Source organism: Mchenga conophoros, linkage group LG23 (assembly GCF_057382185.1).
Source record: "Mchenga conophoros isolate Kocher_MC1m ecotype Shallow Benthic linkage group LG23, M_conophoros_male_GT1.1, whole genome shotgun sequence".
Classification (NCBI taxonomy): Eukaryota; Metazoa; Chordata; class Actinopteri; order Cichliformes; family Cichlidae; genus Mchenga; species Mchenga conophoros.
Window position 1 is genome coordinate 23,718,938 of NC_140547.1, and position 23,732 is coordinate 23,742,669.

At 40.1% G+C, this 23,732-nt stretch overlaps 2 protein-coding genes across 3 annotated transcripts; both read left to right on the forward strand.

The window, feature by feature from the left end:
• The first annotated feature begins 1,209 nt into the window (after positions 1-1,209).
• lancl1 (LanC antibiotic synthetase component C-like 1 (bacterial)) lies at positions 1,210-10,938 on the forward strand. Of its 2 annotated transcripts, none has more exons than XM_085265301.1 (10): positions 1,210-1,319; positions 1,650-1,796; positions 1,886-2,003; positions 2,997-3,207; positions 4,031-4,178; positions 4,326-4,472; positions 4,878-5,060; positions 7,153-7,329; positions 8,110-8,182; positions 10,206-10,938. In XM_085265301.1, the coding sequence occupies exons 2-10, from the start codon at positions 1,710-1,712 to the stop codon at positions 10,280-10,282; spliced, it is 1,221 nt and encodes a 406-aa protein (XP_085121427.1). In that variant the 5' UTR covers positions 1,210-1,319; positions 1,650-1,709; the 3' UTR covers positions 10,283-10,938. The 2 variants fall into 2 exon arrangements, with proteins under 2 accessions (XP_085121427.1, XP_085121428.1); XM_085265302.1 differs by having other exon boundaries at positions 1,226-1,327.
• A 4,046-nt stretch (positions 10,939-14,984) lies between these two features.
• On the forward strand, positions 14,985-17,947 carry mylz3 (myosin, light polypeptide 3, skeletal muscle). The gene is made up of 6 exons (XM_085263835.1): positions 14,985-15,111; positions 15,478-15,505; positions 16,759-16,902; positions 16,984-17,154; positions 17,259-17,336; positions 17,424-17,947. Exons 1-6 carry the CDS (start codon positions 15,109-15,111, stop codon positions 17,450-17,452), a joined length of 453 nt encoding a protein of 150 aa, XP_085119961.1. The 5' UTR covers positions 14,985-15,108; the 3' UTR covers positions 17,453-17,947.
• The last annotated feature ends 5,785 nt before the right edge of the window (positions 17,948-23,732 follow it).

Genomic DNA, 23,732 nt, shown 5'->3' on the forward strand with positions numbered 1-23,732 from the left:
GACTACAGTAATTATCATCACCATCCACAGGAATAATACCATGTGGTTTGAGCTCTGCAGAAGGTCAAGAGCAGATTGGTGGCACATGATGTTTCCATGGTAGCAGTTTGTGTGACCTGCGCTACACCTCGTGCCCATGCATTTAGGCCTTTCTATTTATATTGGAAGTCATTAGACTCACCAGTGTGGAGTCTTTAATCATAAAATTACAAAAAAGGTGACAAGATTAGCTGAGGCGGGTTCACTGACGTAGGCGACTGTGACTGAGCAATTACCATAAAGATCTGATGATGGGCTGAAATGCCTGGGATTAGACACCTGTGTGACAGTTACTCTAAACTCCTAAATAAGGTTGTTGGTGCAGTTTTCTGACTGCGGAAACACTGATGTTTATCAGGCCATAAATCACCACTTAATTCATGGTGAAGTTAAACTGTATCTAATGGCACTGGGACACAGCTTAGCAGAGGTAATTAAAACTAAAAGCGAGGAGTGGAAGTAGGCTGCACAACTCACTGTATCATTTTCCTTTAATAAACGCACCATGGCATGTTAGATCCTCCTAGGATTATGGTACATTTAAACTGCACAAGAACTCCAGGGATCTCAGTGTGTCCAGTTAGGAAGTGCACAGTGTTGTGAACCAATTTCAGCAGCTTTGGTGAAAATGAATCTGACAGCTGGTGCACTGGACAGGCAACAACACAACCCCCAGAAGGGTAATGGTGTTACAGGAAGAGACCATTTCTCCCTCCTTATTCCTCCTGATTCATCTTTTTCTAGTTCTGCTTATTGCTAGTGTCCTTGTTAGTGTTGGTAGTCCTGTTTTAGATTGTTTAAAAAGTAGGACATTTTCAATGAATCAACAAAAATATTTTTATATTTACAGGACAGTCTAGGCAATGAGCAACCAGAGGCTTTCTTCTTCTTCTTTTTGTAATTTTACAAATTTCTTTCATACAATTTAAGCCCAAAGAGTCATGCTGATAGAGTAGATCAGCTTTATCAGTTGAAAAACTGAGAAACTGAGTTGAAACTGCACTTCTTTTTCGTATATTAAGATATCTCCGGGATTATATGTGTACTTAACCTCATGTACACTGACAGAAAGGGGAGTTTCTGGCACACTTCAGATCAAACTGCGCTGTGTAGGTGGCTCACGCCACGATACAAAATGAGTTTGACGTCCCTGAGTTTCTGAGCTGCAGTACCACTCCTGCCGCAGGAGGTGTCAGTAGTGAGCAAAGCAGTGCGGATGTACCGTCAGCTAAAAGTGAAGACAAAGAAGAGTAAACACCAACAGTGCAGCGCTTGCAAAGGTACCAAGGTGCAAATTTCTATTTTATTTTCTCACCCTGTCATAATTTGAAGGTATAAAGTCGTTCATTACTTTATAACAACATAACCTTGCAGCTAGCGGCTAATGTTAGCAGCTAGCTTCAGCTGCGTAATCAGAAGCAGCGTAGTTGAGCTTAGCTGTCATGAGTTGGTGTGTGGGGGTGTGGAGCTCTGCCTAGCAGGCTCGATGCTCCGTGTTGTTTTATATTCTATGTTACAGGATCGATAATTTGCTATTTTTAGTCTTGCTTCTATTACACGATCTTCGTCTGTGCTTCTTGCGGCTTTTACATTGCCTCTTTTCCCTGCAGATTATTTTCTGACCCAGATAAAATAAAAAACAGCGCAGCAGCAGTAACAAGGCTCTGAAAATGGACACAAGAGCCTTGAAGAATCCCTACCCCGACTATGATGGGAGCCTCGCATCCACACAGGCGTTTTTTGACTTTCAGGGAAAGGTAATGCATTAAAAAGAAGTGTGCGAGCATGTCTTTCATGTCCACCATGATATTTACAGTTTTTGTTTTGTATTTTTTTAAACCCTTAGCTCACACCAGAGTTTGCCCAGCGGCTGAGCAGCAAGATCAGCGAGCTGTTAGGTGTCATGGAGAATGGGCTTAGGTCTGCTGATCCCAGAGACTGCACTGCTTACACTGGCTGGGCAGGTGATGATAGCATTACACAGCTGGGATAAATAAGTCAAGTAGCAGGGAAATGCACGTAACTGTGCACATGCTGTGAGACTGTTCTGCCGTTTACCTGTATGCAGCTTTACTTCAGTGAGACCTTCTTTTTTTTATGTGGACTACTAATGAACATGAATTATTGTGTAATTATGTCTTCCAACAGACTGATACCTTCTTCTAAACGTAATTAATTAATTAATTAATAATACATATGAGCGAGTGCCGTGGTGCCATTTAGCATAACCTTTAACCTCCACTAACTTAACTCCACTAACTGCATGTCTTTGGACTGTGGGCAGTCTTGTCTTTTGACCACGCATACACAGAGAGAACATCCAAACTCCACACAGAAAGTCTCCGGCCAGATGGTGGATTCAAACCCTGGACCTTCTTGCTAAGCCAACATTAAGCCAGCTAATGTTAGGCTTGAGTGTCCTAAAAATCATACTTTGTCTCCAATAAACAGTAGTTTTATAAGAGTTGTTTAAGTGTCCAGGTACAACAATGTTAGAGCTGCTTCAAAGAACATTTTGGTAAGGCTTGCTAACAGCAGCTAGCAGAGGCTAACAGCAGCAAAAACAGCAGTGCTTGGAAAAGTTCAGGATATCCTCAACAACTCACCTCAGTATCACTGTCATTAGACAGAAGGGGGCTTAATGGACTCATGGACTCATATTAGACTTTTACAGCCTCTCAGAGTAAATAAAGGTGGACACTTGTTCTTCGTCTTGAATAGCATTGACAGCTGAGGTAAACAGTACAAATACATTCAGTACAAATAAATGGCAGCCAGAGTTGTTTGTCCTAAAGCAGCGATGGTAGCTAGGATTATGCAATTGAAATGGGAGGGCTAAGAAAACAAAACTCAGTTGACTGAAATCTACTAGCATCTAATTGCAAGATACAGTATACCTTTAAATTAAGAAAAAATTTTGGGGCGCTTTCCAAACTTTCAACATTGTGTCTTAAAAGGCATCGCCCTGCTCTATCTGCACCTCCATGATGTGTTCAGGGAGCCCTCGTTCCTTCACAAAGCTCTCGAGCATGTCACCCAGAGCCTCAAGTGCCTGACCCGGCGCCATGACGTCACCTTCCTGTGTGGGGATGCGGGGCCGCTGGCCGTGGCTGCTGTCGTCTTCTATCGCCTTCAGAGAGTGCAAGAGAGCGACGAGTGCATCAACAGGTCAGCCTCATATAAGTCGGTATAAGTAATGAATTTAGGTGTACATTAAAGTGTACTACGTAACCACCACTGTGTCTGCAGCAGTTTTCTCCTTTCTTGGGAGGTTTCTCTTTAGGAAAATGTGTTTTGATGCCAGATTTCTTCTCCTGTTTGACAGGCGATAGTTTTCCTGGCCCAAAAAATGTCAAATGCACTAAAGAAAATACTGAAAAAGGCTTTTTATTTTATGGATTTGCTGTGTAACGTCACTCCACTGTTACTGAAACGCTCTTTAGCACTCACATTTGCAGCATTGTTTCCCTGCAAAACCTCACCTCCTGTGAAAGACTTCTCCTTGAGAGTCTTCTGTTACAGGTTAGAGGCACATCTGCCTCTGTGGGGATCTCCTCCATGATGTTGTGAAACACATAGAGCACCAGTCTGAGCCTGTGAGCTGCAAAAAGAAACATTTTGTCCCTGTTAATAATTTAGACCCCCCCCCCCTCCGTAGCCATTAAAATATGCAGTTTGTATAGCCTACATCATTGTGTTGCGTGCCAGCATGTTTTCTTCAATACAACTGCACTTAGTATTATTGAGGCTATTACAGCTTTATTAAGTATCTGCAGTATGAATCAAATGCACTCGAATGGAGCCGATTGGACCAGTTTAATTTCCAGCTTAATGGTCCGGATCTAGTTCATTTAACTGCCGGAGCAGGAATCGCATTTATGATATAATTAATTGTACGCGCTTATAGGTCGTCATAAATAGAAGGTCTATTTTAAGATGTGGTTCAGTGGTGCAAAAAATCTGTCACAAACTTCCTGTGCCTCTCCACCAGGCTGATGCAGTACCACCAGACGGTGGTGAAGGGTTCGGGCGGGCTGCCAGACGAGCTGCTGTATGGGCGGGTGGGCTACCTCTACTCACTGGTCTTCATCAACCAGCAGCTTGGAAAAGACAGGATTCCAGATGGATACATCCAACAGGTGATTCAGAAACAGTGCGCTCAGTCCAAAGTTTTTTATTTTGTTGTATTTTCTTTGTGAGAGTGACAGTTGCCATAGAAACCTCTAGGTTTAAACCATTTTCTCTCATTTATCTCCACTAATTTATATTTTTGCTTCTTTCCGCAGATCACCCAGGCTGTGCTGGAATCGGGTGAGCACCTCAGTAGGAAGTTCCGGGTCCAGAACCAGAGCCCCCTGATGTACGAGTGGTACCAGGAGCAGTATGTGGGGGCCGCCCACGGCCTGGCTGGCATCTACTACTTCCTCATGCAGGTGGAACAGGATCCTGGTTTTAGATGCAAGTGGAGTAGTCTTGTGCTTGTGCAGGCCGTATGGGAAATAATTTTCTGTGGTTTTGCAGTAATTCGGTGTATGCACTTTCATTCGAAGGGATCTATGGCTGCACCAAGAACTCTGAAAGCTGAAGTTATTAAATTTTCAGTTCTAAGAATCAAAGAAAACATACAAATCCCTCTCCTCGTTTAAGAAGCCAAGCCTGCAAATATTTGTTATGCCATCTAAAAAGTTAATTATGCTAGCTCCAAAGTTAACTTTCTAATAAGTGCTCTTGTGCAGAAGCTAATCTGTCTGTTTCCAGGGTACCTCACGCTCTACCAAAGTTGCCACCTGTCACCTTTTTTTCCCTCCTCTGAACTTGATCTTACCCCTCCTTCACAGCCTGGCTTTGTGTTCTCGGAGGAGCTCGTGCACAGGCTGGTGAAACCCAGCGTCGACCACGTCTGCCGTCTTAAGTTCCCCTCGGGAAACTACCCTCCCTGCATGGGGGACGATCGAGACCTGCTGGTGCACTGGTGCCACGGATCTCCGGGGGTCGTGTACATGCTCCTGCAGGCCTACAAGGTAAAGACTGAGAGCTTGAAAATTTGATTACTCATTTGCAGAAAGAAACAGTGAGTCTGTTCAGTCTGTTTGTGTACCAGGTCCTACATGAAACTGCATTTAGTTAGTCTGTTCACCGGAACAGTGTTAAGCAGAAAAGTCAGCAGTTGGCTAAAAGTAATGCATAAAAGTGCAGTTGTATGGATGTTGTTAGGGTTCAAATATTGAGGAGGGATACAGGAGGAATTCCAAAATAACAACACTGATCCAGCCGGGTGGAGTCAAACGATGATTTTACTGAACACGCGTGGAGACATGAACACTGTTACACAATCAGCATCGATCTCTCTCGAACAATACACAATCAGTTGTTTTTATACCATCAGGGAAATTTATAACGCCCCCTCATGCGTTAAGCAGATACAATATATGCATACGTCAAATCAAAACCACAATGACTTTTAACACAGTTTGCAAAACAACATCGCCTTGTCTCCATCCCAGGTGTCTTCCTGTCGCTGCCGGACGCTCGCTTATCGTCTGGAACATCAGGCACACATTCTGCAACAAACTGTTCTTTTGCAGGCACAATTTTGCAGTTGCAAGCTTTTACAAAATATTATTTGAACCTTCACCTACCCCTGAGTCTAACTGAAACTATATTTGTAATATGTTGAATAAATGTTTTAATCAAGAACTTCTACTAAAAGCTTAATCAAAAGATATAAATGTATAAAAGACAATAATGAATAACCTGGTTATTCAAATAGCATCCTCCCAACAGCTCCTCAAAGTAACTTACACTTAGACTCTGCTTTAGTTCCACTTTCACAAGCACACTCTGCAAAAGCCTGCGCTTCCTGTCTACTTTGGCACAGAGTGTACTCAGAGTTAGGCCTTTCTTTTATAACCCAACAGAATCAGCACATACACATTTAAGATTATAACAAGCATTCAAAAGCATTTAAGATTATTGATTTAACTCAACAGTTTAAAGTGGTTATAGCTGCACCTGTAATAAAGGCTAATTGGGTACCAATATGTTTAAACATCTGAATACAATATCAATATTAATTATTAATGCAATGGTAATGATGATGATTATTAACAATAGCAGCAAAATATTTCTCTAATCCCCACAATGTGTTAGCTGTAAGTATGAATTTAAAGATTAAACTGCATTAATATTTTTGTTAACTGTCCATAAAATTAAATAGTTAAAATGCATAACTGTGCAAAAGTTTTGAGCCATCTTTCAGCTCATTATATTTTGCTCCTTGTCGGCACCTATTTCCAGATTTCCTAGCAACATATAATGAAATGAGGGGTGGCTCAAGACTTTTGCACAGTACTTTAGCTAGGTGAACTGGTGGATAAGCAGTTCACCTGTCATACTGTCATTATATTAATGCTGCTATCCTGTATATATTGTACATACTATTGTTTGAGTACTTACGATTGTTTTTTTGTACTTTTTATATTTTACATTTATATTTATTATTGAAACTTGCACCAAGGGAGTGGCACTCCAATTTCGTTGTACTCTGTACAATGACAATAAAGGCTATTCTATTCTATTCTATTCTATTCTATTCTATTCTATTCAAACCAGTCACTAAACATTGTGGGCAGCTGTTAACTGGAATAGTCACTAAAAGCTGCGGGTAAAGGGTTGAAATAAGTTGTTACTTATGGATGGTTATAAACAGTTAGCTAAGCCTAACTGACAAATTAAAGGGGTTCTGTGGGGTACTTTGTTAAAAACCACTGTCTGAGAAACACAGGGGTCATCGAAAGACTCATAGTGCCATCTTGTGGTGAAGTAGAGTCATGTTTTAATCTCATAAAATTCTCCCTTTTCTGTCTAAATTGAATAATATTGCCAATGAATGACATTTAAAGGACAAACAGTCCTCACAGAACATATCCACAGAACAGTTTATTTGTAGTATTTCTTAACTTATCGTGCTACATGAGACAGAGGGTATCGTTTATACAGTACCGCTGAGGTTCTCTTTTTAACTTGGAGGTTTTTTTTAATTCAGATCTCACAGAAATCAAGATCTGCTTTATGCTTATCACAGTTAAGATGATGACATGTCCCTCATTCCAGGCTTTCAGAGTTCCTCAGTACCTGGGCGACGCTCTGCAGTGCGGGGAGGTGGTGTGGTGGTACGGCCTGCTGAAAAAGGGTTACGGCCTGTGCCACGGCGCGGCTGGTAACGCCTACACTTTCTTGGCGTTGTACCGGCATACGCAGGATCCGAAGCACCTGTACAGAGCCTGCATGGTGAGAGGACATAAAAGCTCTTTAATAATGTAATCACTCCTGGGCTGCAGCGGCCAGTCGTCTGATCAAATAACCGCAAATATTAATTGCGTCGCACCAGCAGTGCATCCATCATAATTAGTGTCCAAAGGCTTGATTAATGCCTCCACTGTCTGACGCTGTAGAGTTATGACTAGGGGTTCCTCATAAGAGCAGGACGTTTTTTATCCCTGAAATTTTAATGTGTTTGTAGAAAGCCACGAGAAGTCCTTTTATAATTCCATTTTTGAGTCTCTGTCGCGTCCTCCCTCGACGCTCAACGACTTTGATGTGAGACGCAAAAGTCATATTGAACTTCAGTTCAAAGCTTAACCAATCAGAACGTAGTTGGTCACTCGCCAGCCCTAAAATTGAAAATTATTCCAGAAACGATGGGCATGTGAGAGGCAGGGCCTTTTATGTTTATTGACAGCAGGTCGGTCGCTGTCTGTGCGAGTTGGCGTCAAAGCGTGGCTCGCTAGCCGCTAGCGAGCTGGTCTTGGATGCACTCCAGATGGCGAGAGTTCCACATGTGCTTTCATTAATATGAATCTATTCATAGATGGAAATAGACTCTTCAGATGTGTTGCCTGCCTCCAAGCACAACATTGTGGTCGTAATCCGATACATCGACAGATGCTCGGATTTCACAGAGAAGGGCCCGATTTTTAGGACTTGTTGACATTTGCTCGCTGTTCTCCGGAGACGGATCAGCGGTCCAGTGTCATTACTGTTGTAACATTACTTTCTCTTTCGCTGCAGTTTGCAGACTGGTGTATGAACTACGGCAAACATGGATGTCGGACACCAGACACTCCCTTCTCTCTCTTTGAAGGTAATGCATAATGGCAGATCCAACCTTCCAAAAATATCATGTTATGCACAAAAGGGCATTTTTTAAGTTTTTGTTACATGTGTCACAGATTACAAGGTAAACTAAGCACTACATTTTTAGTGATGCCATTTTTCTGGGTTTGGTACATTGTTAGATATTTAAGACTTGCTGTTGCCAGGTTGCAGGCATGGCTTACATTGTAGTAAGAATTACAAGTGCAAATAAATGAGTCATGCTGTGAGATTACAGGAGTAGTGCAGTGGAAATTGAATAAGATTATTTTGAAAGGAGCTAAATTGGCTTCTGTGGTAAGAAATATGAACTTGTAATCACAGCCAGCTGCTTCACACATGTTCATCTGTCCCTCACACATAAATGCACAATGTACTGCCAGAAGTATTCACTCGTCTGCCTTCACAAACACATGAACTTGAGCGACATCCCATTCTTAACCCATCGGGTTTAATATGATGTCAGATCATGCTTTCGCAGCTATAACAGTTTCAACTCTTCCTGGAAGTCTTTCCACAGGTTTAGGAGTGTTTATGGGAATTACTGACCGTTCTTCCAGAAGCACATTTGTGAGGTCAGACACTGATGTTGGACTAGAAGGCCTGGCTCACAGTCTCCGCTCTAATTCATCCCAAAGCTGTTCTGTCGGGTTAAGGTCAGCACTCTGTGAAGGCCAGTCAACTTCTTCCACACCAAACGTGCACATCCATGTCTTTATGGACCTTGCTTTGTTCACTGGTGTGCAGTCAAGTTGGAACAGGAAGGGTCCATCCCCAAATTGTTCCCACAAAGTTAGGAGCATGACATGGTCAAAATGTCTTTGTAGTCTGAAGCATTAAGATTTCTTTTTATGGGAACCAAGGGGCCAAGCTCAACTTCTGAAAGACAAGCCCACACCTTGGCCCCCCCTCCACCAAACTTTACACTTGGCACAGTGAAGTTCATGGAGTACCATTCCCCTGGCAACCGCCCAACCAAGAGTGGATGGAGAAGTGTGATTCGTCACTCCAGAGAACACGTCTCAGCGTGGAAACCAATTCCATAAAGCTCTCTCCATACTGTTCTTGAACTAATCAGAAGCCACATGAAGTTTGGAGGTCTGTAGCGATTGACTGTGCAAAACGTTGGTGACCTCTGCGCACCATCCACTTCAACGCACTCTACCATCTACCACTCGATGTCTGAGTTGTTAGCATTCCCAATTGCTTCCATTTTGCTATAATCCCACTAACAGCTGACTGTGGAATATTTAGTAGTGAGGAACTTTCACGACTGGACTTGTTGCACACATGCCATCTTATCACAGTACCACTCTGGAAGTCACTGAGCTGCTAGAAGCAGTCTGCAGGCCTAGGTGTTTGATTTTATACACCTGTTGCCATGGAAACTTTTGGAACACCTGATTTTGAATGGGTGAGTGAATACTTTCTGCAGTGCAGTGTTAAAGCAGCCAGGGTTGCAGGTTTAACAAAAAGGGTACAAATATCAGCTTTCTAATAATTACATCAACCAAACTGATTCTCTGTTACTAAGTGAATGTAGAAAACTGATAAGCTGCCTTACCAAGGTCAGTTTTCAGTGGTAGTGGATGTATCCACTGCAATATTAAATTATGAGATAATGCTATAGTTATATTTGTGTACAACACACAGACGAATGTGTTTTTATTAGAGAAACATATAAATAAAATACCAGAATCTTCAGTCTTTGGATTTCTGCCCCAACAGCAGAAACGTGGTGGAGAGGTTCAGTTCAGTCTCTAGCAACAGCAGTCAGCTCCAGCTGTCTGGGTAGTCTGTTTTAGAGACGATTCAAAGTCCTGCTTTGGTAATCATTCAAATATAACTGTATAAAAAAACCCATAATGACTCATAAGTAAAGTATATAATTCATCTGATAGGAATAAGTGATACATGCATGAGACCACAGCTAGCTGACTGGGGAGGCCATATTATTGGTCGTGTATCTACGGAAACTAAACTAACTAAACAGTGTCCCTTCTTCTTATCAGGCATGGCAGGAACCATCTACTTCCTGGCTGACCTTCTGCATCCAATGAGCGCCCGCTTCCCGGCCTTTGAGGTGTAGAAAGTGTCTGCGGGTAATGATCCCAGACCCACACTGGAAATCATTGAATAAGAAGACCCACACCGCTCTGCTCTTTGTCACACATGGGCACCGCAGTCATGACGGCTGGCTTTTAATTCAACATTCAGACATTGTGCCATGTTTTTCCTGCTTTTCCCACCTGGAAACGTCATGTGTTATTAACAATACATTTCCTGTAATGTTTTGGAAACGTGTCAAGGTTGTGAGCTTCCCTAGCATGCCCCAGCAACTCCTGCTCTGTGAACTAAAAGGAAGGGAACTAATTTTAAAATGAAAACATGGGAAAGCTGACTGTAATTTTTTTTTAGCACTTAGCTGTATATATCTGTCTGCTCTCTGTAAGTTTAAATGCTTTTGTTTTCTATTGTCTTTTTTGGGTGTAGAAATGTCTGGTGCAATGCTCCGTTGCGTTGCACCAGACGTAACGCAGCTGCCTAGTTTGTCGATGTTGTGCAGCGGTGAAGAAAAAGCACAGAGGGGCAGCAGAGAGCCACAAAGTTCACTCAGTGGTGACTTCATTAGCAGTGTATTTATATCTCATCAGATGTTTGTTTGTTTTTTCATTATCATTTGGTGTATGCAAGCAAAGTTTGGGTTTAAACTGGCTTTAAGTGATAAATATTGTATTGCAATGAGTTGAATTTTCTCTTTTTCTTCCTCTGTGGGACCATTAGCTCATCTAATCCAGTCTTTTCCATATAAGGCTCATGTACCAAGCAGCAACACAATGCCATCTCTCTTTTTTAAGCTCCCTGCCAGAGCTTCTTTATGACCCACGGCCAGCTTGGTAGGAGGAGGTGGTGAAGGGGGAGGTGGCTACTGTACCAGGGAGTCTTGAGACCTCAGTCTTCGCAGAGCAAACGCAGCGTAGGAGAAACTCAATACCACCAGTGGGAATGAGAGTAAAAATAGAGCTCATCTGTCCAGGAGGGGAGTGGTCTCCAAAGGCATGTGCTTCACTGTGGTTCACGCGCTCCTACAAGTATCTTCCAACGTGTCCGTTCTGATGCTCAGCAGCTGATTGCTTTGTGTTACATAGACGATGACAACTTAGGCAGCCTAGCAGCACTATAAGTGTCTTTCCTTCCTTTTGCACCTACTTTAGAGAAAACATTTATTCTATTTTAACAATCGTGTATATATATATATATATATATATATATATATATATACTTGTCCAAAAGGCCAAAAAATGTTTATGGAAATCTGCTGTATTCTTACAACTGGTTGTACTTAAGGAAGATCATAAGCATGTAGTAATGTGCAAAAGTCTTGTTCCATCCCTCAATTCCCGGTGTTTAAGGCAAAAACAGAGTTTGTACAATTCTATCGAGCTTGAAAGTCAATATTTGGTGTGACCACCTTTATTCTTCAGTACAGTCTGAACTATTTTAGGCAGGCTTTCTTGTTATTTCTTTAAGTCGTCTTCAGGAATAGTTCTCCAGGCTTCTTGAAGGACATTCAAAGCTCTTCTTTGGATGTTTAAGGACATGACTTTTAAATCTTGTCCATCTGTAGTTGATTTTTCAGGCCTGACACTTCTGCTTTGGTCCTCGACTCCAGTTTCCTCAAATCTTTTAAGGATATCCTGCACACCATATGCACTGGAGACCTATTGCTCAACACCAACTGACAGCAAGAAAGTCTCGCTCCTTGGAAGCAAAGTATTATAAATGACTTTTGCACAGTACTGTAGCTGCTATTTATACATAATTGGCATATTTTTCATTAATAAGTTTATATTAATGAAACACGCAGGCATATATAGTCTCCTTCACCTAAACCAATCTGCCCTGAGCCTTCTACAACACTCAGTGTTAACACACAGGGATCACTGCTTCTAGGCTGTTACCCACGTGGAGTCACATGTATGTGACAGCAGAGATGAGCATAAATTTAACCTAAAAAAAAAACAAAAACAGATTTCTTCTATGAAATTCACAGCTTTCTAAATTTTCAGAACATTTTATATTTGAAATAATAGTTTGTATCAATGGTACTGTCAAGTTGACAAGTAGACTTTCATAAGAACAATACTATACCAGAAAGACTGTACTGACAATACAGGCCCTGAGGCAGAAACCAAACCAGCAATAAGCACACCAGTTATCACTGACATAATTTGAACCAATGAACATGACTATAAAATGACCTGTGAACACCAGAGCCTCCTTGTTGTTTGGACCTATGTGTTGTTCCAAATAGAAAAAGAACTGCCAGAGGAACTGAACAATCTAAATTAAGGATGGAAAAAGGATACAAGAAGACTGGGCACCGACAGAAAGTCAGTCAAAGCACAGCTGCAGCAATAATCGTGCTAACCAGCAACTGACCTCCTAAAATGACACCATGGGCAGTGCATTACTTGCACAGTCTAGCTCTAAGAAAGCTAGCGCTTCAGATTTGGCACAGGGTTTATAAATGGAAATGGCTCACAACACATAGCATAATGCCATCCTCTATGGACGGCACCCTAAGCGAAAAAACACTGCTGGCTCTTTAAAGGAAAACTACAAGATTGAATTTTGCTAAAGAATTCCAAAAGAAGACTTCTGAAAGTTGGGCGCACGCGGTCCACAGACGATTACCATGTGAAAGGTTTTGGGAAGACTGGTAGATTGTGTATATACCAAAATGCTGGTTGACAGGATGGCTCCCAGTCTGCAGATGCCTAACAGAACAATGAGGAAACTGCCAGAATCACACTACAACCTGTCCTAGTATGTTGTCAGACTTGAATCCAATAATCGCCTTTTTAAAGAGAAAAGCAGAGCAGCTGAAATCAAAGAATATCAGGACTCTGTCAATACTGGCGTCCCTCTAAACAGACAGCAATGAACAAATTATTTTAAAAAATGAAAGATTCGTATGAATCTGACAGCCTCTAACCAATCAAAGACTCCTGTTATCTCTATTTTCCCTGTCTTGTCTCTATTTCTGCCTCCTTTTCTCAATTGTTTTTTTTTTTTGTTGCCTTCTTTGTGCCTGTTTCATGTAGCTGCTATGATGCTATATTACCTACTATCCAACTGTTTACTTTTAGGGTCTGGTCACTATCTCCTACCTTCATTTGTGGTTCTGCCCTGTGATACCAAACTAATTATCTAATTCGAACCAAGAGTCAAATTCTACCCAAACTGAACTGATTGGATGGATGGACGGACGGACGGACGGACGGACGGATGGACGGACAGATGTCAGCACAACTTAGAGTTGGGAGGATGGATGGATTGATTCAATTAGATTTATTATTTATCCTTTCAGAAATTTGTGCTTCGGGGCGACTGTCAGACAAATAACCACAACAACAATATCACAGTTACAGACATTAAAGACATCTATGTCATCCCACATCATAACAAATATCACCTGGATGTGTTCAGCAGAGTTGTACAAGGTATAAACGACCTCGGGGCGCGAGGTCCTCACAAAGCTGGTGTACTGCTGTCTTGACTATGATGACTGTGTGTTACGTCTCTGTGAATGTCTCGCCCCGTCCCATCACTCATGACTCCCAAAGTTGGCACATACTATGCTGTTGCTGACCTCTTACTGCCCATGTTTACAAAGCCAACCGAGTTTGGTCTTATAAACTACAGAGAGTGGAAACACCAGACAATAAAAGAAAATTTTAAAATGCTTTCTACAGATAAACGATTAAAAAGAATCTCTATGCATCTATGAAACTAAACTGTTGGGTAATAATTGTATATGAGGATTAGTTACTATTACTTACATAAAGTAAGGATAACCTTGATGCTTTGAAATTGTGATTTGTAATAGGTGGGCTATAAATAACTTGAAAAATGAAACTGCACTTCGCAGAATCGCAGGTAATGATTTTAGATTTTTTTCCAGTTTTTTAAATTAAGTTTGTTACATCAAAAAATGCATCAAGAAATTCATTTATTAAGATTAATCTTATTGGTTCTTTCTGTTCCGCTGTCAGCACCATGGAGAGCTCTGCTGAAGATGGAAATGAAATTGACTTTTAAAAACGTCATTTATTGTGCTATGAATGTAGTTCTTAATAACATAACCTACATTATGTAAGCTTAACTTTGCTCCAGTGTATTTGCCTATTTATTAATGGACAAACTGATCAATTTTTAGTTAGTTGAAGCCAGCAAATCTGCACATTATGAATTTATTTGTTACTTGTCCTATTCTGAGGGTAGCGCTGTGAGAGCAGATCTTTTTAAGGTCTTTAGAATTGTTATAAAACCTGTTGTTTTCAGGTTATCTGCCACTCAGTGTCAATGTTTTTAACACATGCCTGAATGGAGTGAACTTTTCAAACGATTTTTTGCCCGGTTCTGTTATTTAACCATAAGAGGAGGAGCAGTGGGGCTGTTTAAAAATACCACCCTGTAAATGAGCTCCTCACACCTGGAGCCCTCCTCAAGTGAGCCTCAAGGAAGCTGAGTTTTCTGCATTTTCACTCACCAGCTGTACATCTCTTTCCAGAGGAGAGAAGTCTTAAGTGTCAATGCTGCCAAAAGCATTTCGGTTGAAATTGTAATGCATTCACAGACTCTTTGAAATCTTGCAACCGTTCTTTCAGCCTTCTAAAAATAGCCCTGTCCCCTTCTAAAGGCCTACTCCCACTGCTCCGAGGGCGTACAGCTCTCCTTTCCGTTTGCCCTAAGAAAGTTAAAGATGTTCCAATGTGTCATCTGATCTGCCCATTAGCATACGTGACATCACATGCCCGGAATAAATAAGAGGGGTGCTTTGACCATGGCTAAGGACCACACTGTCTTGGGACTTCAGCTTCTCATCTCCTCCAGCTCCTGCTCTCCAAAATGGTGTGTACGAACTTCTGTTTTGGACCTTTTGGGTGGGGCATTGCTGATGGAGTTACCTTTTTTTCCTTTTAATTGGTTTGGATATGAGCTCGATAATGACCCCAAAACTGAGACTTTTGCTAGTGAGGCAAAATGAAGACTGGCACCCAGGACTAGAGTCTTGGAATGCATTCACATGTCTATGTTTAATGTCTAAAAAGGCTAATATTCTAATGCAAAGAGGCCGTTTTAGAGTTTCAGCATCCATCATGTGTTCAGAATCCTTTGGACAGTTACATAAGCTGGATATACTCATTTTGTTTTTCTTTATTTCTCTGTATTCTGTGTGTTTGTGTATTTGTTAATGTGCCTTTTCAAATGTGACAGACTGAGTTCACACCGGACCAGATTGAGGGTAAGTGAAGAAAAAGAAAAAGAGAAATTTTGCCTCATATATGAAGGCACCAACCTCTCAATCAATGTGCTGGTAGGTATTTACGTCTAGCTTTTGCAATTGTCACACGAACCAAACTCTCAGAGTAGCTCCAGGCTTACTTAGATGAACTTTTAATCTGATTAAAGTGCTAGAAAAGTGGAAGCAGAGGATGAAGAGCGCCATGCCATTCTACCAATTTCTCCAGCTGTCGGGAAAGATTTCAGACATGTCTATTCTCAGCCTTGTCTTGCAAGTCGCCATTGTCCTTATTCAGGAGGGGCGTTAATCCTTAGGTCAGGGTTTAAGATGCAGTGCTGGTGGCATCAGCTTACACAAGAATCTGAATCACCCCATACCTTTTTTGTTTAACTGCCGAAAGACATGTCCTCTATAAACATGCCCTATGGGATATATTGGGGTCCCCATTTGGACATGGATACTTTTGTGTAGTTAAAACTCTTCCAGTTGTGTATCCTAGACTTGCAGGCAAACCTTTAACACGTTTTCAATCAGGCTTATTTGTTTAGTGCTGCTTCTGCACATTCTGGTACAGCTATACTATATGTCTAACATTAAGTTCCTTTCCAAGTTACGGTGTTAATTACGGCCCAGTCAGCATTCTTGGCTTTGACTGCACGGGGGGCCATGTCGCTATGTCTCTAAATGGCCTGCGTTTCTCTGTCAGGGTGTATCAGTTTGCACGCAATGTTGCTGTAAATGCAAGTGGAGGCAGGAATGTAGAAGGACGGGGTGGGTCGAGTGTGGTGGAAGGGTACAACTGCTGTTCAGAAGCCACACGAACACATTAATCTGTCAAAAAGGTCACTTTGAGTTCCTGGTGGGATTCACAGACATAGCCAACCATTGTCTGGGCCCCCAGTTGGTGCCTTCCTCTTCACAGCTGTCCCTCTCAATTAGCTGAGAACAATGACAGAATTATGTGGCTTTTACTGTCTTTAATCTTCCTCTACGTTGTGGCACTGTGCAACTGACATAGATGACTAGTAGTAACACTGTAATAGATAGAGTAGGAAATCCAAAGGGGATGGATCTAACACAGCAAAGAAAACATGGATGTCATGCCATAAAAATAATATCAATTATACCATTTGGATGGAACAAGAAAAAAGACTCTGGCAGACTTTTTTGTTTTAATTCTTCCTTATTGTTGAAGTCTTAACTATAAGTCCTGAAGAACTTGTACTCAACTTTGTTTCTCTCCTCCTGGCCAGACTTCAAGGAGGCTTTTGGTCTCTTTGACAGAGTTGGTGACAGCCAGGTGGCCTACAACCAGGTGGCTGACATCATGCGTGCTCTGGGCCAGAATCCCACCAACGGGGCCGTTAATAAGATTCTGGGCAACCCAACTGCTGACGGTGAGACATAAACTGTTTTTTCTAACACAAAAGAGCAGTCTGTGTCATGGTATGTGTAATAATTTGGTGTGCTATCAACAGACTTGGCCAACAAGAGGCTCAACTTCGACGCTTTCTTGCCTATGCTGAAGGAGGTCGACGCTCAACCCAAGGGAACCTATGATGACTACGTTGAGGGTCTGCGCGTCTTCGACAAGGAGGGCAATGGCACAGTTATGGGTGCTGAGCTGCGTATTGTGCTGTCCACTCTGGGTGAGCCTCCTAAATTTAGAAGCACACACATATAGTTTGCTTAGCATGCAATAGTGAGTGAAATGGGAAACATATCCCTGACATGGATCGTTGTGCATCCACAGGAGAGAAGATGAGCGAGCCAGAGATTGATGCCCTTATGGCCGGCCAGGAGGACGAGAACGGCAGTGTGCACTATGAGGGTAAGACCGGACTTCAAACCATTCCACTTCCTTTTTTTTTTTTTTTTGAATTTCCAGGAAGCTAAATATTTGAACTTCTTCCTGCAGCTTTCGTCAAGCACATCATGTCTGTGTAAGAGGCCAGCAGCGAGAGTGCTGAAGAAACTGTAGCTCGCCTACAGACAGCCCCACAGTGTTCGTGACATCTACACTGTTTCAAAGACCAACCACGGAAAGACAAGGACTATGTACAAGGGATGTTGAAGCACGCCCATTTTTTCATTTTGTTTATTTTGTTTTCTTTTCCATTTCGTCTCTCACCCTCCTCTCTTGGGACATCGCCATCACCTCTCCATTGTAGACCTCCATCACCCGGCCTCTACTTCCCCCCACTGGGGCGCGTCTCCACTCACCACATGGGGTGAGGAACGGGGGAAAAGGGGTGACCACTCATCAAGTGAGGGTAGATCCCTCCATTCCCACCGCCACCTCATTCAGTCACGCCATCACTGGCCCAGCAATGCCAAAGGTGCTGGAGAATGGTTGTGGTCAGAGCGCCAGAGCTCCCTCCTTCCCTGAAAAGTTGTATTTATTTTCACTCTCTTCATTTGAGAATAAACTTTTCCAACGTACATCCCATCTGGGTTGATTCTTGATCTTTCATTGCCCACATGCTTTTGTAGACTGCAGGTCTCAGATTGAAGAAATTTATGTAAAAAAGTTGATGCTTAACAAAAGGCTATGAATAAGATAGAGCCAAAAAAGAAAGCATAGATTATTAAATACATTTAAAAAGGAAAAGGGTCAGAAAGTGAATTAAGAACTGAAGAATTAGCTTTAAGTATAGCCAAGTAACTATAAACAATAAAATTGTTAAATATACATAATGAAACAATAATGGACACCGATGTGTAGCTAAAATAATCAGTTTGTAAATAATTCTGCAAAAATGTATATTAGCTAAAATTATGGAATAACAATACAACAGTCTAATTGTTCAACTGTTCAATTTTTTTAACAATTAGGGTACAGTGAGCAAAGAATGATTAAACAGCTAAAAATCTATCCTAGATATACTGGGGTGATCGCTGTAATATGGTAGCTAGCTAAAATTATGAAAAAGCTATGGGATACTTCCATGTAGCTAGCAGTTCTATTGTTAGCTAACATTATAGTGGAAACACATAACAGTTTGGACACAGTTAAAAAAAAATTTAGCTAAATAAATTGGATTTCAATAGTAGTTATATTATAGCAGCTAGCTACAGAATTGGAAACAAAAACTAGAATTTACATTATTAGCTAACAGTACAAGCAAAATTGTTAGCAATATATAATAAAACATAATTTTAGTCCATTAAAACAATAAAGTCAATAAGACAGAATGAAGAATAATAAAATAGTGTCTATCAGCTATTTTAAAAAAAACAAAAATTCTAATTTTATTGGCACTCATTTAAGGTTAATTTGGTTAATCTAACTGTAGATTACTTACCAAACACACATACAATATATGAGATTTTAAATTGAAATTTTACAAAAATATATTTCTGTCATATTGGTTCTCTCTAAAAATAAGATATTCCTAGATATCTACATATTGAAAGATATTCATACAATTTATTTAATATTCAAATGAATGTTACACAGAAAGTAACGGTTATGGACTGTAACAGTTAAAACTGAGACTTCAGCTGGATTTGATCCAAAGTGGTTCCTTCATTTGTTTTTACGTTCAAAGGATCCAGCCAGCACGAAAAACCATAGAGAGTCCATGTAGATCCAACACTAAAAGTGGACATAAAACATTAAAAATCATACAAAGGGAGAGAAAAAAACAAAGTGGGGGGAAAAAATGAACCATAACATTGTGTGTGTGTGTGTGTGTGTGTGTGTGTGTGTGTGTGTGTGTGTGTGTGTGTGTGTAAAACTGAATAAATTACTCACAAAAGAACAGAAACACCAAATGCTCCCCCAAAAGAGATCAACCAAATTTTGATATATTAAAGTTAAAGTGCTCTGTTTTTGCCGATGCATTTTAAAGATCGCTACATATAATTTGCAGTATTTAAATAAGAAGCCATTCAGCCATTGTTGACTTTTGCCCCACTAAAAATATTTTTTTCTTTATTAGAGTAAAAATTATTGTTGATTTATTTTTCAATATTCATGCTATAACAGAATGATCATTAATATTTGTTTGTATGTGCCTATGACATCAGCCTAATTTGAGTCAAAGAGTAAATGTTCTTTTCTATCTCTCTATATTGCACCATGTGACAGGAAAAATGGAACAATTTACATTGTAAACTTGTCCTAATATGTAGTTGTTGTACATTCACTGAAAGATCTTTCCAGTGACTGTAAAATGAAACTTCATGAGAGCTGAATGAGATTTTCTCCACTTTTTAAGAGGAAGGTATACCTGAGTCGTTTTGAAACAGTAACAATTTTGTCTGTGAAGGTTCTCAGTTATCCAGCAACAATTTTCCTTTTTAATGTCAAAGAGCATACTGAGAACATACTGGTACTGCAGAAGATCAATAAAGCTCAATAAACCACCAGATTTCACTTGTTTGTTTTTGGTTTCTTAAACCAGCCCACTTGTCTGGACCATTTTCTGTTGGGCAAAAAAGTGTGAATCATCTAGTTAAACTGAAATAACATAAAAAAGTGTGTGATTATTGAATGAAACATCTCCATTCTGGACTGTGCATTAGATGTTTCCTAATGTTAACAATCCCTCAGGATGTACAGTGCCTCTGGTGCTTGTGTTTCAGTGCAGTAAGACAAGTTTTAACCTGTGTAAGTCCTGCCCCCGTGTGGTGTGATGTAGTAGTAAAGGTGCATACATGAAGCTGCTGATAGTGTTTTTGGTTTTTTGCATTTGGGTTTAATTAAAAAACATTAAAAAAAAAAAAAAAAAAAAAAAAAGCTTCCATACTGTGTTATGACTGGCAGGAGCCTTTTTTATGCTTTATGTTTTCTCAGACAAAAGACATACATCAACACTTTTTTGGCCTATAATTTTTTACTAAACTTTATGCTTAAAATTGCCTTTAAGATGATAAATTCTGCAGGTAGTGTTTTGTAACTCCAACCAATAGGTGGAAATGCTGTGCAAACACACTTGCTTACACTTCAATAGAAGAAGAAAACTACCCATAAATGATGAGTTGGAGGTCTCACTCTGCTACTGTTTTAATGGACGAAACTGTTGATTTGTATTTGTTAATAATTCACTGACTAATTGATTCGAAGATGTTGGCAAACAGAATAATCTGATCTTCTATTTTCGGACTAAGAAATATGTTTGCATGTCTCTGCGGTTACTGCGAGGTAAAAATGTGCTGTTAAAGTTGTTTCTAGTCAGCTGGAGACGCATCTGTCCATATCAGTGTGAAGAAATGCATTCAGAGCTGTGAGCGGAACATTTACGCAGTTTTGGGAAATAGTTTTACTTTGTATGATTATATCTATATCTATCTATATATTTAAGGTGTCGCGGATAAATGCAACAAAAATAAAATGATACGTCCAAGACAAAAACTGTGGTATTTTGTAAATATAATAATACACGCGAATAACGCGAATTCACTGTGTAATTGTGTAACTTTATTAGCAGCGTCCTCCTGTCCATCTCTGCCCAGGTTTTGCGATGCACTCTGACATCGTCATTCCCTACATCGTCAACTACGGCAGCAAGGAACAGATCAAACACTTCATCCCAAAGATGACCGCTGGGAAATGTATCGCTGCCATCGCCATGACTGAGCCAGGAGCAGGCAGGTCAGGACTAAAGCACAAATATAACATCAAGAAATCAGCACACATAATGTCAGGTAGCTTCAGCAACTGAGCTCCTCTATTTCATGGCCTCCTCCAAAGGGCTTTCACAAAGGGCGGAAGCTGGAGAAGATTGGCCTGAAAGCCCAGGTCCTCATCTGCATCTCTGAATGGTTTTCTTGGCATCTTTTTTTATTTATCAGGGATAGAATAAGGTCGTGGTAATGACTAGTTTACTAGGTTTACTAGTTTACTAAGTTTTGACTAGTTTACTGCTTAATAGTGTTCGTTTCGTGCTCATTTCATTACATCCTCTCACTTGTGTTTCTGGTTCTTTCAAAGGACACAGCTGAGTTATTCTTCGAGGATGTGCGCCTCCCAGCTGATGCCCTCTTTGGAGAACTCAACAAAGATTTCTATTACCTGATGAATGAACTCCCTTAGGTGAACACAATATCTATGGCATGTTCATATCAGTAACACTTAATGCCTCCTCTGCAGAAGGACCAGCTCTCTGTACCTTTGACGTGTGTAGAGATCCAGCCTGATTTCACCCAGATGCAACAAAAATTAGCAGAAACAGCTCTTCCTTACTTTTATTTTTCTTTGGTGTCTTATCACTCATATATGCAACTTCCCAGTCCCCCCAGGTCCTCAGCTTCTGGATTGCTGTCTGCTCCCCTGGCTGGCTCGCCAATTATATTCTGGCAAAAACAGGACTACTTTTAGTCCCTGATAATAAGAGTTAGTTATTGATGTAAACGGAGGAATAAACACATGTGGGGCATCAGCTTTCACAGGAATACACACACCAACATGACTTTATTAAACTCTCACAGATGCGCTGCAAAATGACACGACATGTCCTTTCAAAATAAAATCCCAACAGATGACAATGAGGGCATACCCATTAACTAGTCCAACAATACGACCAAGACCAAGATAAATAAAAATGACGAGTGCTGGCTCTGCATAGTTTGTTTACCTGACAGCATTGTTTGGTATGTTTGTCACAAAGATCAACCAGCTGAACTGGTTAGAGAATAAATGAGAAAATAAGTAACCACACAAGAAATGTTAAAGTAATCTGGTTTATGTTTTGTGTGTCTGAAAGATGAAAAAGGAGAGAAAAATAGCTTTAAGCAGCTATAAACATAAAATTAAGAAATTTAAAAAAAAAAAATTATTCTGCTCAAATAATATTTGTTAAAATTATGGAATAATGTTTCAAAACAGATGATTAGGGTCCAGTGAAAAAAGACTGATTGAACAATTAAATGTAGCTAGCTATATAGCTAGCCAAATTATGTTAAAGCTCTATCATTGGAAAACTATATGCATTTTATTATCAGTTACTGTGGGACTGTTTGAACTAGGTCAACCAAATTTTGATATATTAAACTTAAACTGATCTATTTTTGCCTGTGTGCTTTACAGATCACTCCATATCTTTCACAGTGTTTAAATGAGAAGTTGGTGTTAGAGATGCTATTTTATCTCTTTATTATATTTCACCATGTGACAGGAAGAATGCAATAAACAAATAAAGACAAATAAACCACCAGATTTCCATCATTTGGTTTGTCTTTGGTTTCTTAAAGCAGCTGATGCGCTTGCCTGGAACATTTTTGTTGGGCACAAAGTGTGAATCGCCTTGTTACTCTGAAATAACACAAAAAATCGTGCAATTATTTAATTAAAACCCATCTGCTGTTGGCGTGCTTTTTTTGGCCCATAAATGTCAGAAAATTGCCTTAAACTCTAAATTACTGCAATGAGTGTGTTCGCAATAGGATAACCCCCAGCAATAGGTGGAAATGCTGAGCAACAAATCAACAGAAGACAATAGTGATGGGATTTCCGGCTCTTTTTAGAGAACCGGCTCTTTCAGTTCGGCTCACTAAAAAGAACCGGCTCTTCAGGTTGTTTTGTTGCTTTAATTAATTTATTATTAACAACAATATAAAATTATGCACAAAAGGAATTACTAATGTAAAAAAAAAAAGTGGTTTTATTTATATATGTTTATATATAAATATATGCGGTGGCCCCTAGAGAGAAAACACGTATAAACTCCAAAAGGCACATACATACTCCAAAACACATTTCTAGCAAGTACTGAACTTCCAAAACAGAGCTACCTAGATCACTTAAATTACACAATTGAAAGCATGAAAGCATATGTGTATTGTTTGTGTATTTATACACAAGCATTCATATATAGTCAAATAATTAAAAAAAAAAAAAGTTCATTTACCTGGTACTACCACACACCAAATCCGGTCGTTGGTACTTGCTGGCTTGTGTAGCCACTACGTAACAAAAGCTCAACACTGCCCATCCTGGAGCACTTCTGTTGTCTTTTGTACGTGTTTTGAGTTTTTATGTGCTTCGGAGTTTGTACGTGTTTACGTGTTTTGGAGTTTGTACGTGCTTCAGGGTTCGTACGTGATTTGAAGTTTGTATGTGCTTTGTCTGTAGAGGCCACCGTAAATATACTTTTATTTATTCACTCCACATAAAATGTAATAAATAAATCATATAATACAAAAATCAACTATTCACATTTCAACTTTTAACTATTTAAATTTTCAGCTTTTTCCTTTTACAAATTTAAAGTGAAACAACACA

What these genes read in the sequence shown, in the direction of transcription:
- lancl1 (XM_085265301.1), top strand. Translation starts at nt 1,710, where the DNA reads ATGGACACAAGAGCCTTGAAGAATCCCTACCCCGACTATGATGGGAGC. An exon ending in CAGATGGATACATCCAACAG is followed by an intron (nt 4,179 to 4,325) that starts GTGATTCAGAAA and finishes TTCTTTCCGCAG; the next exon opens with ATCACCCAGGCTGTGCTGGA. An exon ending in ACCTGTACAGAGCCTGCATG is followed by an intron (nt 7,330 to 8,109) that starts GTGAGAGGACAT and finishes CTTTCGCTGCAG; the next exon opens with TTTGCAGACTGGTGTATGAA.
- mylz3 (XM_085263835.1), top strand. An exon ending in CACACCGGACCAGATTGAGG is followed by an intron (nt 15,506 to 16,758) that starts GTAAGTGAAGAA and finishes CCTCCTGGCCAG; the next exon opens with ACTTCAAGGAGGCTTTTGGT. An exon ending in GGGCAACCCAACTGCTGACG is followed by an intron (nt 16,903 to 16,983) that starts GTGAGACATAAA and finishes TGCTATCAACAG; the next exon opens with ACTTGGCCAACAAGAGGCTC.